Source organism: Castor canadensis, chromosome 10 (assembly GCF_047511655.1).
Source record: "Castor canadensis chromosome 10, mCasCan1.hap1v2, whole genome shotgun sequence".
NCBI classification, from domain to species: Eukaryota; Metazoa; Chordata; class Mammalia; order Rodentia; family Castoridae; genus Castor; species Castor canadensis.
Window position 1 is genome coordinate 80,020,232 of NC_133395.1, and position 13,482 is coordinate 80,033,713.

Consider the following 13,482-nt stretch of genomic DNA (forward strand, 5'->3'; position numbering starts at 1 on the left):
GGTTGAGGTAGGGTCTCCTTAATGTGAAGTTTTAAAAGCGTACTATAACTTATCAAAATGACTATTTCTCCTTTAAAGAAATTACTTTCAGTATGTAAGGATGATCTGGCTGTGATATCTGTCACCACAGTGATAACTAGGGTTGATTTGGCTGATCTAGCTAGCTAGACAGGGTGTCTCCCTCCTCCCTCACCATTCCACGTGTGTCCTCCCCAAAGCTTTGTGTTCAGTTGGAAAGGAGGACCTTCTCCAACCAAAGAGGGTATATGAGTAGCTGTGCTGCCCTGCAACAAGGTCTCAGTAAATCACTTTCAGAGATTATATGTACAATTACCAAAAGATTTTTTGGAATATCTTCACCTTCAGAGCCTGTATCATATTCTTTTCTAGTTTTTTTTGTATCATTTTCTTTTCTAGTTTTGAGGGCTAGATTTGATTTTGGGAAGAAATGAAAAGTCATTTTGTTTGATGAACGACATGATTGAATTTTTGAGTTTTCAGTGAAGATCTTTTATTGCCACAATAAAGTAATTCTATCATAAGCACAGAAAAGATTTTGAGGAATAAGGTGTAAATAATGAGAAGTAACTATATTACCATCCTAAGGGAGTCTTTTGCCAATTACACTTAGTTGGTATTTTAAGTTCTGATTTGGTGACACTTGTTTTAAAATCTCATTTTATACTCATGTAATATGTATCTGTTAATGGAAATTTCTAAATGTGCAAGTAAATCCTCATAAAAAGTGACTATAGACATATCTCTATAAGGGCACAGGAAACTACAGGACAGATACAGCCAAGATTCCTCTTGGTGGTTGGTAGAATGATCTGGAGTTGTGTTTACATCTATGTTTGTGATATGATAACTCTATTCTTTTATGAAGTTTGTGTTTTCTCTAGTTATGAATAATACATAGATTTTTAACTGAAATACATTTCAGTTTAATTGAATGCCTCATTTAACCATGTTATATGTTAAGTTTACCAAGTAATACAACTAGTTATATGCCTCACTTAACCATGTAAAATTACCCTTTCAAATACTGGCCAGTCATTATAAATGTTTATGAAATACTACAAAATAACTTTGGTATCTCAAATGAAGGAAAAAGAACTTGTGTGAAGAACTTGTAAGAAATACAGATGATTATTTATCAAACTTAATGATGGCTAAAAGCTACATTGAGGGGAAAAAAAATGATTTGGATGCAGCCATGAAGATAGCAAGAGAATTAAAATCAGCACCTTCTCTTAGGACATACTGTGACCTGACTCAGGTAATTTTCAGTAGTTCACAATGTGAATTAGATCTGCAGTAGCTTGCTTTATTACTTTGAAATGTGATATTTAGGACAAGAACAATTTCTGTTTTCAGATTACCCTAACTATCCAGAGGCACTCTTCAACTTAAAATAGAATTACATCTCAATAAACCTATCATAAGTAGTAAATATCACTAAGTCAAAAATGCATTTAATGCACTAACTTACTGAACATTATAGCTTAGCAACATAGTACATTGAGGAGTGTTGGTTGATTGCTCTCATGATCACAGGTTCCCTGCCCCCACCCAAAGTTGTGAGAGGGGATCAGACCACATATTGCTAGCCCAGGAAAAGACTCAAATTCAAAAATCACAGCATGATTTCTACTGAACATATACTGCTTTCACACCATTGTGAGGTTCAAAAATCATAAGATGAACTATTATAATTCAAGAACCATCTGTATCATCAATCTAGAATTCTTAGGTGTTTGAATTCTAAGACAAACATTATTAAATTTGTTTAACTTGTTATTACTTTTGCCACTTAGAAAAATAATAAGGGCAAGGAGGATGCCACTAAGGTGGAAGTTGATGTGTTAGTCAGCTTTCCACCACTATAATAAATTCCTGAGATAATCAACTTTAAAGAAACGAAGATTATTTTGACTCACAGTTTTGAGGATTTCAGCCCATGGTTGGTTGGCTCCTTTGCTTTGCCCTATGGTAGCACATGATGGTGGGAATCTGTGGAGGAACAAAACCACTGACCTAATGGCCAGGAAGCAAAAGAGAGAGGAAGGGGATGGGGTCCCACTGTCAGTGCCCTTCCAGGGCATTCCCCCAATGGCCTGAAACTCCCATTCCAACACCTCCCAACAGTACCATACTGGGTACTTTATCACATGAACCTTTGGGGGAGACACTTAAAATCCAAACTATAGCAAGATTTCTAGGACACCTAAATAAAAAGGAGGACAAATAAAGAGTGGAAAACTAAGTGACACTCTATTTTCTTCTCATAAACAATGTAGATATGGCGAAACTCTTTAATTAAAATTTCAAGATTCCATCCAGATTTTTCTGTCCCTCTCTCAGAATATGTGAGTCAGAAGACAAGTTGATAGATATCTCCTATCATCTAATCTTAGGAGGCAGAACTGAACAAAAATAGAAACATAGATAAGATAGTTCGGCAGGACAAGATTAACCATAGATTCTCTTTACTAATTTCTGCTTTATTAGTCTTTGAATCCTTCAGGGTCTCATTTCCCATAGATAATCAAATGTCTGTGCAGAACTGAGGTAGACAATTAGAAGCCATTAGTTTATCTTCTCTCTAAGGTCTTTAACTTTAAATGAAAGGTGAAGTATTTCACCATCTTAGTTGGCCTTGCCATCCTCCAGCTGTATTCTAAAACAATGTCATTTCCCACATATTACTTATAAGATATGGAAAGTGAAAAAGTGATAAAATTTGGTCTTCATTCTGATTTGTATAATTAAGAATGTGAGGCAATTTAAAAAAAAAAACACTTGAAGATAGCACCACAAGCACAAAATGAATCTGGTAAGAATTTTCTCTGATCAAATAGCTATATCACATTTATTAGCACTGGTGTCTGTTATCAGGTGTAAATATCTACAGAAGACCTCAATTAAACTCCCTTAGGGGAAAAAGTCATAAACATTGATTTGCATGCTTTTTGTCACGTGCCAAAATTAAATCTTAAATGTATTAAATAAATAAAAGAGAGCATTCCTTCTTAAAATCTTCCTCTTTCAGCAATATTTATGTTAAAAGAAAATTCATAAGTAAATAACAATTCCTTTAATCCTAGATTATCCGGACTTTGAAGTTAACATTTGAGAGTGAATTGTCACAAGTTAATTCTCTAAAACCAAGGAACCCTCCCAGGTGAATAAGTCATGATTCAGGTGACCACAGCAAGTATAAAAATGGACCCGAACCTAAATTTATTAAAATAGCAAGCAATTATAATTTGAAATTTTTTTGTCTTAAAGATTTGGCAAGGTAGCAGCCAAATTAAAATTGTAATTTATGATAAATTAGAAAGTTTAGATGTTTTCTTTAAAAGTCATTATTTTTATGTCAGCAAATGGTTTCTGTTTAGAGAAAGTAATAAACATTTATTTATATGTTTATGTTGTATTCTAGGTTGAATATGAATTGCAGTGAGATCATCTGCATGTTCAACAGTATGGGAAAGATTGAGTTTGAGGACTCAACAAAGTAAGTTTTATGAGAATGTCAGTATGCCAATAGTATCTGACAGTACTTATGTTATGTGAGACAGGTCAGTGCTTATTCAAAAGCTGAAAAATAATTGAAAGAGCTAAATAGTTAATCACTAACTTCTATGTGCAATATTTTTAAAGGACCTAGAAGGGATCAGTATGCAATGATATATATGTTTAAACCATCTTTGAAACTCATTTAATCAGCAAGTGTTGAACACTGATTTTATGCCAGAAACTAAAACCCTGAATATTGAGATAAATGTCAGAGAAATTACAATGAGTTGGACAGACATATAAAAGATAAAATGAATCTGGGCATGGTGGCACACACCTGAAATCCCAGCATTAAGGAGGATTACAAGTTTGAGGCCTGCTTGGGCTACATAGATAGACCCTGTCTCAAAACACACAAAAAAATAAGATGCATAATTGCTGTGGTAGTACACACAGAAATTAGCGGTGCTGCAAAGGAAGGGAATGATCAGTTCTTAGGACAACAGGAAATTGGAAAGAGGTAGGCATCACAGAAAAAATAGCATGCTACACATTATTCATGATAGCTAAGCAATGCAAACAGCCAAGATGCCCCACTACTGATGAATGGACTAAGAAAATGTGGCATTTATAGGCAAAGGAGTTTTTATTCATCCACAAAGAAGAATGAAATTTTGTCAATTGCAGGTAAATGGATGGAACTGGAGAACAACCTCTTAAGTGAAGTTAGCCAGGTTTAGAGGCCAAGAGCCACATGTTCTCTCTCTTATGTGGATTATAGACCTAATACAAATACAGCAATATTATGAAAAACAGATCATGCTAAGGGGAGATCACATATAAGGTGGGAAGAGAAGGAAGTTAAGAAGGTGAATATGGTTGATGTATTTTTTATATAAGAATGAATATATAATTTTTAAATCTGCTGAAACCACCATAAGAAAGGGAATAAGGTAGAAAGCCATATGAGACCTCAGTTTTATTACATTATAAAATTTCCAACTATATATCTAAAGTCTAAAACTGAGTTTGTAGAAAAGATAGAAAAATATGGAGTAGAGTGGATAAATAACTAATTAGCTGTGGATTTGTGGCTATTGAATAAACATCCCCAGGAATTTCCAAGTTAATAGTGACTGTTAGCCCAGTGGAAGTTTCTAATGATTTGCTCAGTGATTTATACCCTACATTGTTGCCTCTCTTTATTTTTTAGGTGGCAAATTAAAGGAAGAAATAGCCAGGAATGGTGGTGTACTAGGGGAGGCTAAGGCAGGAGGATCAAGAGTTCCAGGCCAGCCTGGGCTGCATAGTGAGACCCTGTCTCAAAACCACTCTAAAGCTAGCTGGCCATAATGGCATAAGCCTGCAGTCCTAGCACAGGCAGGAGTATCATGAGTTAGAGATCAGCCAAGTTTCAAGCCAACCTGGGCTATCTAGTGAGTGCCTGTGTCAAAAAAACAAAAGCCAACAAAAACCTAGAGCTTGCTTAGGCTTTGAATGGGCTTCTTTATGGGTATGATAGTGTTTTAAAGTTAGATTGGGCAATGGTTGTACAACTCTGTAAATTTACCAAAAAAATCATTGAATTTTATGGTATGTAAACTATATATCAATAAATCTGTTTAGAAATACCTCTGAGGCCTCTAGAGAACTTTAATCTTTTGTATGTGTCACAGTATCAACTGCCATGTGGGAAGGAAATAGCTTGAAGGTCAATATTAATGTAGCCTTACTTTATATTTTTAAACAGATGTTATCAAGAAAATGAAATTGGACAAAATGTTCAAAAGAAACATAATAATAAAAAGGAACTTTCTTATGATACATACTCATCACTAGAAAAGAAAAAGACTGATATCTCTGTCCAAACTAGTGAAGCATCTGCACCTCCTTTGCAACTGGAAACTGGCGATGAATATGTCGAGCCACAGAAAGAGATGGTTACAGTGATGTCCCCCAAAACCATTGCTGTGCTACCTCAAATGGGATCTAGCCCTGATGTGATAATTGAAGAAATTATTGAGGAAAACCTGGAATGTGAGAAGGGAATTTTTATCTATAATTAGGAATAATTGGTATCTTTTTGTTCCATATGCTTTAACAGAAAAATACTACCATTATAATCTTACACTTTATTATACTTGTAGTTAAAACCTGCTGATTCCATGTCCCTACTCTAACATTTTCCAAAGTTAGGTTTTTATTTTTAGTGAAATAGCTTACCTCTAAGGTACAAATTTAATATTTGGCTTAATTAGAGTATTTTACTTTTTCATTGTTCCACATTTAAACCTTGTATAATTGATAACAAACATAAATAAGAGATGTGATTTGTGGTAACAGTTTCATTACTTTGACCTTGAATTAAGAGCAGTTTCTCTAAAGTCCTCTGAGATTTTAATCTATTTTAAGATAAACTATTTTGGATATCATTTTATAACATTTAAATGTATCACAATTGTTTAATAAGATTTCCAGTATTGGCATTTTGCCCATTAATGTGAGAATGAGATACCACTGTATGTAGTTCTCTACCGACACTCTTCTTTAGGATGATTTTTAACAACATTGTCTGTTTTATTGGTTGACTGCAGAATGATATTTTGAATATCATTCAAAACAGTACAATCTGTTTTCCTTGCACTGTATTATTATCACTGATATTTTTAAAACTTAGGATAACCTTTCATGACTGTACTTACTGATACACAGGGGCTTGCCATTCTAGTATTTTGTCAATATAAGCATAGCTTTTTAGATATTAGCGTTTCACTGTCTGCAGTAACTAAATTAGTACAGTTGTCTTTATTTCTTATTTTGATGAAGCATGCTTCACAGATGATCTCATGGAGACTCGTAGATACCCAAAAGAGTTTCTTCAGAAAGAGCCATCTGTTCCTGTTGGATCCCAAGCAGGTACCATAACAACTGTCTGAGCTTGATGGAATGGATTTTGTTGTATGTGTGGTAACTCATATCTAGTAAACAAAATGCATTGTACTAACTAAAATCTCTTCCCTTTTAATGTTAAACATTTTGACATTTTCACGAAATTTATAACAATTCTCACAGCTGTAACCTCAGGCATATTTATCTTTGTACCCAATTCTCAGTATGGATATTATTTTTGTAGTCTATATTAGGTAGTTAAAATGATCCATTTGTTCATTTTCTGTCATGTATCTATTCTTGGCTGTATTCAACTCCATGCCTTCTAGTCTTTGTTCAAAAATTAAATATGTATTTTAAATATTCTTCTCACACCCTATCCCCAAACTCCTTCCCTTTTGTATTTTTATGCAATGATTATGCATTTTTGTGCAGATTATTTTTCTAACCTTAAAAAAACACAAAACATAGCATGCCATCTGGGCTGTTTTTGGCATTCCTTCTTTAACACTATACTTTGGAGATCTTTTTTTTTTTTCAGTAGAAACACTTGGCTTAATTATTCCTATATAGAGAAAATTTTCTTAGTCACCACCTTTCCCTACCCCACCTCCATCAAAACGCACACATTTCCCTAAAGGTTGCTCAGTACTTCAACTTTGCCTAGGCATTTTTGCACACTTCTCTAGCCTGATTTCTAAGACCTGAATTCACAGTGGCTAAGAGCTATATTGATTCTGTAAGCTATATAGATTGAATTAGCTGTTTTGAATTAGCTATCCTAGAATCTGAGTCATTATGAGATGGATTCTGATATTCAAATATGTTCATCAGTAAACTCTGAACTTTTATAATAAAGTGGAGTTACAGCATGTACTATAACTTGAGAATCTACCACAATGAACTATGATTCTATTTATAGAACAAAATACTGCAAGTTAGACAAAGTTCAGATTATTAAAGAATTTTTGAAGCTGGGTATATTATAGGGTACAAGCCTATAATCCCAGCACTCAGGAAGCTGAGGCAAAAGAATTGAGAGTTAGAGGCCAGCCTGGGTGCTACATAGTGAGAGTCTGTGTCAAAAACAAAAAAAGACAACAGCAAAAAGAATTCATTGTTGAAAGTGTTCCATTTTTGTTGGCAGTGTAGCTCAGTGGTAGAGCACTTGCGCATGCTAGGGGTCTATCCCTAGTATAGCGACAATAAAAGTAAGCAATCCTTGTCAGACATTTTGGGTTTAGACTCTTATGGGACTTAAGTATTTTACAATTTCATTGCCACAAGACACTCTTTTTAGAGAGTATTATAATTGTTCACCTTTTATGAATTCTTTCCTAGCTTATGTTTTTATAATGTGGTTTAAATATTGATTCCTATCCAGATTCTCCAGAGCTAGTTTTTGTAAGCCATGTAATACATCCTTGCCATTTCTACATCCGGAAGTATTCACAAATAAAAGATGTGACAGTATTGGAAAAGAAGGTGAATCAAATTTGCAATAAGAGTTTACACCTTGATCCTTCAGACATTTTGGAGCTAGGTAATAAAATATTATTTCATTTAAAATATCAAGTTTATTTAAACATTGTAATATTTTGCCAACCCACATAGACTTGCTATAACATAGATTTTTGCTTCAAGTTGAATAAGCATAAAAGTTTTAGAATTATTTCATATAAATTATTTAGATAATAGCTAAGAGTTAAAATTGAATATTAGCACATTTTTCGAGTGAGCTATACCCAAAGATTCTGTTACGGAGTGGAAGGAATTTCCTTTCAATTGCAAAACCTATGATAGGCCACCCCTGTCTCCAAAGTGATTCTTTGTGTATCACTTCAGTCTCCTGCTCTCCACATGTGTATGTTAGGTCTAGCATTGTCCACTTCAGTGAGATTTAGGAGGCCTTTGGCACCCATTCCTAGGGCCCCTTGGAGGATAGTTAATAAACACAATCTGTTTTAATTCTAAGGGTACGTAAATTTGTCCTGCTTTATGCTTTTGTTTCCTAATAACGTTGTTAACTGAGTTTGATTATTAAACTGTAATGTGATGAAACTGTGATTTCTTTGATTTATTAAAGGTGTACTTTTCTGAATGCCTATGTATAACTAATACCAAAGAAGTATATCTGTTTAGCTTATGATAGCTCTTTAAAGGGGTGCTTAACGCTGAGCTAATTTATGTAACATTTCAGAATATAAGAATACTAGACTCATCATATACTTCTGACAAAAATGAATGATTTAAAAACTTAAAAACATTAATTTAATTTTTTAATTTTTAGTATCTAAGAGGAAGGAAATGTAGAATTAAACTTAAGTTTTAAAATTGCAAACAATTCTTTAGGGGCACATATTAAATTTTTAAGAAGTCAGTTTAGATTCTAAGAAAACATTTAGATTTTAAAACATTCTAAGAAAGCCAAAACATCATCCTTTAAGTTGTTAATGATAATTGTTCGCAAGGTAATATAGTTGATTGAAATGCTTTTTTATTTCTATTTAGAGGAATTAGTGATAAGGAAAGAACTGTGATGATGCTTTATATGGGGAAGGGTATCCTTTGATCTGTGTGTACTTCAGTATGAGAAACAACAACATGACTTCAACAGGCTTCTACCTGTTTCAAGAAAGAATGGTTTTTATAGAATATATTTTAAAACAAAGAGAATACTGATTACATAGTCCATCAGAATAAGAGAAGGGTCACTGACAGTCTGAAGGGCAAACCAGTGTGCTAGTAGAACTTAAAGAGAATTTAAAGGGTACTCCATTGTGCCTTTCCACCATCCTGTTTCTATTGTACAAAAAGAGGGCATTATTTCCAATGCATGCCTTACTTATTAAGAGGATGTGCTTCAAGATTACTGGGGTTCTCTTGCTATGTCTTAGAAGTAGCCATGTGGCTTGAGCTACATTTGCAACCTCTGTCCCAGTTGGGCTAGAAAAGGGAATGACACCTTTCCTGTCATTATAAAGGGTCATGGACACCCTAGTGATAAAAGACAGGTTAACAAGAGAAAAGCATAACAAATGTACTGACATTCATATGTACAAAATACTTAATGCAAAATATGAAACTCAGAGGACCAGATGGTTGAAATTTAAATATCTGCTTCATAGAGGAAAAGGAAACAAGGGGAGATAGCAACAAGTTACTGCAAACAAAGAGTATCTTAGTATGTAGATAAAGTTTCCCAGGGAATCTCTGGAAGCTTCCTTCAGAAGAATAGATGAAAAGTGTGAGGGACTGAGATCAATCCCTAGTACCACAAAAGAAAAAAAGGAATGAAAAGCCTGTTTGAACAAGGTGTTGACTATTTTTAACGTCCTCTCCCTCTGGTGACTTATCTTTCCTGGTTATTGTACAAGATTCCTAAGGGAGAGTTTAAAGTAGGTTTGGGTTTTTTTCTTTTGTTCATTTACTGTGGGGGGTTTTTGTGGGGCTGTGTGTGTGTGTGTGTGTGTGTGTGTTCCATCTGGTCCCTCCATAAGGTTTTCCTTTATCTTCCCTTCTCTGAACAGACTGGATGATAATTCATTTGATTCTTTACTCTTACTCCCCTTCATCAATCATTGTAAACTTTAGCATGTATACGTATGCCCACACCTTCATGCAAAAGTACACAAGGCGAGAAGGTATTTACCAGTCTCTCTTCCGTTAGCTGCCTTTTTTTTTTTTTTTTTTTTTTTTTTTTTTTTTGCAGAATGGGTTTTGAACTCAAGGCCTCACACTTGTGAGGCAGGAACTCTAACACTTGAGCCACGTCCCTTTTTACTTTAGTTTTTTTTTTAAATAGGGTCTTTCATTTTTATCTGGGCCAGCCTGGACCATGCTTCTCCTGTTCATACCTCCCACATAACTGGGGGTATAGTCACATGACACCATATTCAGCTTATTTGTTGAAATGGGGTCTAACTAACTTTTTGCCCAGCCTGGCCTGAAATCATCTCTATCTCCACCTCCCAGATAGCTAGGATTATAGTTGTGAGTCACTGCACCCAGCCTTTGTGAGTTTCTTTATAGCAAGGCAGTCACGTTCACATGTTAAGGCAGTTCATAAAACATAGTCCCTCATTGAGTGACTATTAACTTAGTGTTCTAGGAGTTTTGTTTTGTTTTGTTTTGTTTTGTTTTGGTTGGCAGTACTGAAGTTTGAACTCAGGGCCTCCTCACACTTGCTAGGCTGGCACTCTTCCACTTGAGCCACTCCACAAGCTTAACTTAATGTTCTTTATGTTTTTATCTACTCATTTAGCTTGTAAGTTTCTGTGTCATAATATACTACTTTATATCCTTCCCATAGAAGTTGGCAAAGTACTATTAAGACTTCTTAGTTGGAAAACTAATGCGCATTATTTGTAAATTAGAGCTTTATTAGATGCCTTTCTTCATAAACATTGATAATTTGTCTTCCACATTATTTAGGTGCAAGAATATTTGTCAACAGTATTGAAAATGGAATGTGGTGTCGAGGAACTATCACTGAATTAATTCCAATAAAAAGTAAAAATATTAGAAAACCTTGTAGTCCAACCAAATTCTCAGTCCGTGAAGTTGCACTAATACAAGTATTCATGGTAGATTTTGGAAATTCTGAAGTCCTAATTGTCACAGGGTATGACACTTTGTAATTATTATATATTCCTGGCCCTCTTAGAAACATTTGTTGGAGTGCTAATTAAAGGATGAAGGAAATTAGAAGAGTAATTTGGCATTCTTAACTTCCAAGGCATACAATCTATTATTTTGATCTGTGTGATGCACTTTTCTAAATAAGTAAAATATTATCAGTTACTAATATTACTAAATGAGGAGCTTAGAAAGGAACTTTTTGATGCAAATTTAAAAATTCTTTTGTTGCTTCAAAGCAGAGAATAATGCACAGAGCTGATTCTTTTGAATAAAGTGGTACAGTCAGCTTCAGAGTGATTAGGTAATAATTTGAATCGTATTGAAATATGTCTCACCCTAGGTCTTCTAGGAAAAAGAACTGAAATGGTTCTGTACTAAGGACCAGTACTGTCTACAGTGTGGCTACTTTATTAAATAGTCATAGCTTCATAAGTAAATCTGTATTTGAGAGAGAAGGTCATGATTCTCTTTAGGTGATTATCCTCTTTAAGCTGAATGAGTATTTACAAGTTCAAATAAAGGTAGCTGAGATTTAATTCTATGTATAAAAATAGCAACTGTGCTTCCACATACTAAATTAAACCTATATAGTAAGAAAGTATGAGTTTGGAATACAACTTTCTAAGAGATTTAGCTTAAGGAGGTTATCCTTAGAAATGCAGGCTGTTTAAAGGAAAAAGCATTTTCAAAGGATGAAGCATTATTTTCAATGACTGTTACTTGAACTCCTCCTAGAGTTGGTGACACTTGCGTGAGGCCAGAGCACGTCGCTGAGCAGCATATTGCACTGAATGATCTATGTCTGGTTCTAAGGAAGTCTGAACCATATATTGAAGAGTTGTTGAAAAACATCCCACCATTAGCCCACCCATGCTCCTTGAAAGACATTGTTCCACATAATTCAGTAAGTGAGATTTGAATGACTTTTTCTTCAGAGGCTACATTCCAGTTTTAACTGTATATTGCCAATGACATTGCTGAGTATAGGTTCAAGGAGTCAGTTCTTATTAAATACATTTTACATCATAAGCTATTAGTTCCAACTAAAGAGGAAATGAAATTTAGCTTCCATAATTGAAAGTACTCTTTTTTTGCTGGTACCGGAATTGAACTCAGGGCCTCATGCTTGCTAGGCAGGTGCTCTACCACTTGAGCCATTCCACCAGCCCTTTTTTTGTGTTGGGTGTTTTCAAAATAGGGTCTCATGAACTATTTGCCTAGGTTGGCTTAGCACCGAGATCCTCCTTATCTCTGCCTCCCAAATAGATAAGATTACAGGCTTGAACCACCGGTGCCCAGCTCAGAATTGAAAATATTCTTAATTGGAAATTGAGTTAAATAAGCATATATGAACAAATGATAGGTGAAATATCCAAGTAAACTACTTACCTTTTGTAGTCAATTATATAGAGAGAAATAAGTTTATGATATGATGTGTATTTCTATACATTATTTCCTATTTTCATGATACTTTGTTCATTATTTATGGCCCATATGGCATTCTTTTTTTAATTTACTTATGAATATCTGTTCCCCAAAAAGGCTATATACTCCTAGGAGACTGGAATTGTATATAACAATATATGTTAGGCAGTTCTATTGTTATGAGGTCTGGGAAAACAGGAGTCTGTGTCTCTGCTCATTATTGTATTCCAGCACTTAGCGGATCTCTCACTTAGTAGCCACTCAAGTGTGTATGTGTGTATGTGTGTGTATGTAGGGGGGCAGTACTTGGGTTTGTACTCAAGGCCTTGTGCTTGCTGGGCAGGCACTATGCCACTTGAGCCACTTCACCAGTCCTGCCATTCAACACATATTTGAAAGAATGAATAAATTAATAAAAAAGTTAAAGAAGAACATGGAAATATTAACATTGGTGTTTTCCTCAAGATTGTGACATTGTTTTGTTGTTAATTCTCTTTTATTCCTTTTGCATCTTTTTGGGGGAGGTGGTGCCAGGATTTGAATTCAGGGTCTCATATTTGCTAGGCAGGTAGGTGCTCTGCTACTAGAACCACTGAACCACTCTGCCAACCTTTTTTGTGTCAAGTATTTTTGAAATAGGCTCTCAATTTTTGCCTGAGCTAGCCTTGAACCACTTGCTTCCCAAGTAGCTATGATTACAGATGTGAGCCACCAGGCACTGGTGTAAATTTTTTTTATTTTGTTTTATTTTGTTTTTTGAGACAAGGGTCTCGCTATGTAGCTCAGGCTGGTCTCAAACTCAGAATCCTCCTGACTTTGGGATTATAGGTATGTGTTTGTTTGTTTGTTTGTTTGTTTTAAGGAATTTTTGGTTTCGATCCTTAAAATTTGCAATTAGGTATGGATACTTAAATGTTTAAAGATGAACTTAAAACTTTTTCTAGTGGGTGAACATTTTCATTATTTAAGTAGCATATATCTCATATAGTGTTAACAGTAGAGCCT

General features: G+C 34.7%; 1 protein-coding gene across 2 annotated transcripts in view; it reads left to right on the forward strand.

Annotated features, from left to right (window-relative positions):
- Rnf17 (ring finger protein 17) overlaps nt 1-13,482 on the forward strand; it is a 124,023-nt gene that overhangs the window by 26,461 nt on the left and 84,080 nt on the right. For both annotated transcript variants that reach the window (XM_074042830.1, XM_074042831.1), the window contains exons 7-13: nt 1,108-1,279; nt 3,108-3,184; nt 3,446-3,520; nt 5,273-5,559; nt 7,796-7,954; nt 10,846-11,035; nt 11,788-11,956. In XM_074042830.1, coding sequence (XP_073898931.1) covers nt 1,108-1,279; nt 3,108-3,184; nt 3,446-3,520; nt 5,273-5,559; nt 7,796-7,954; nt 10,846-11,035; nt 11,788-11,956 — 1,129 coding nt within the window. The remainder of the gene's footprint in view (nt 1-1,107; nt 1,280-3,107; nt 3,185-3,445; nt 3,521-5,272; nt 5,560-7,795; nt 7,955-10,845; nt 11,036-11,787; nt 11,957-13,482) is intronic.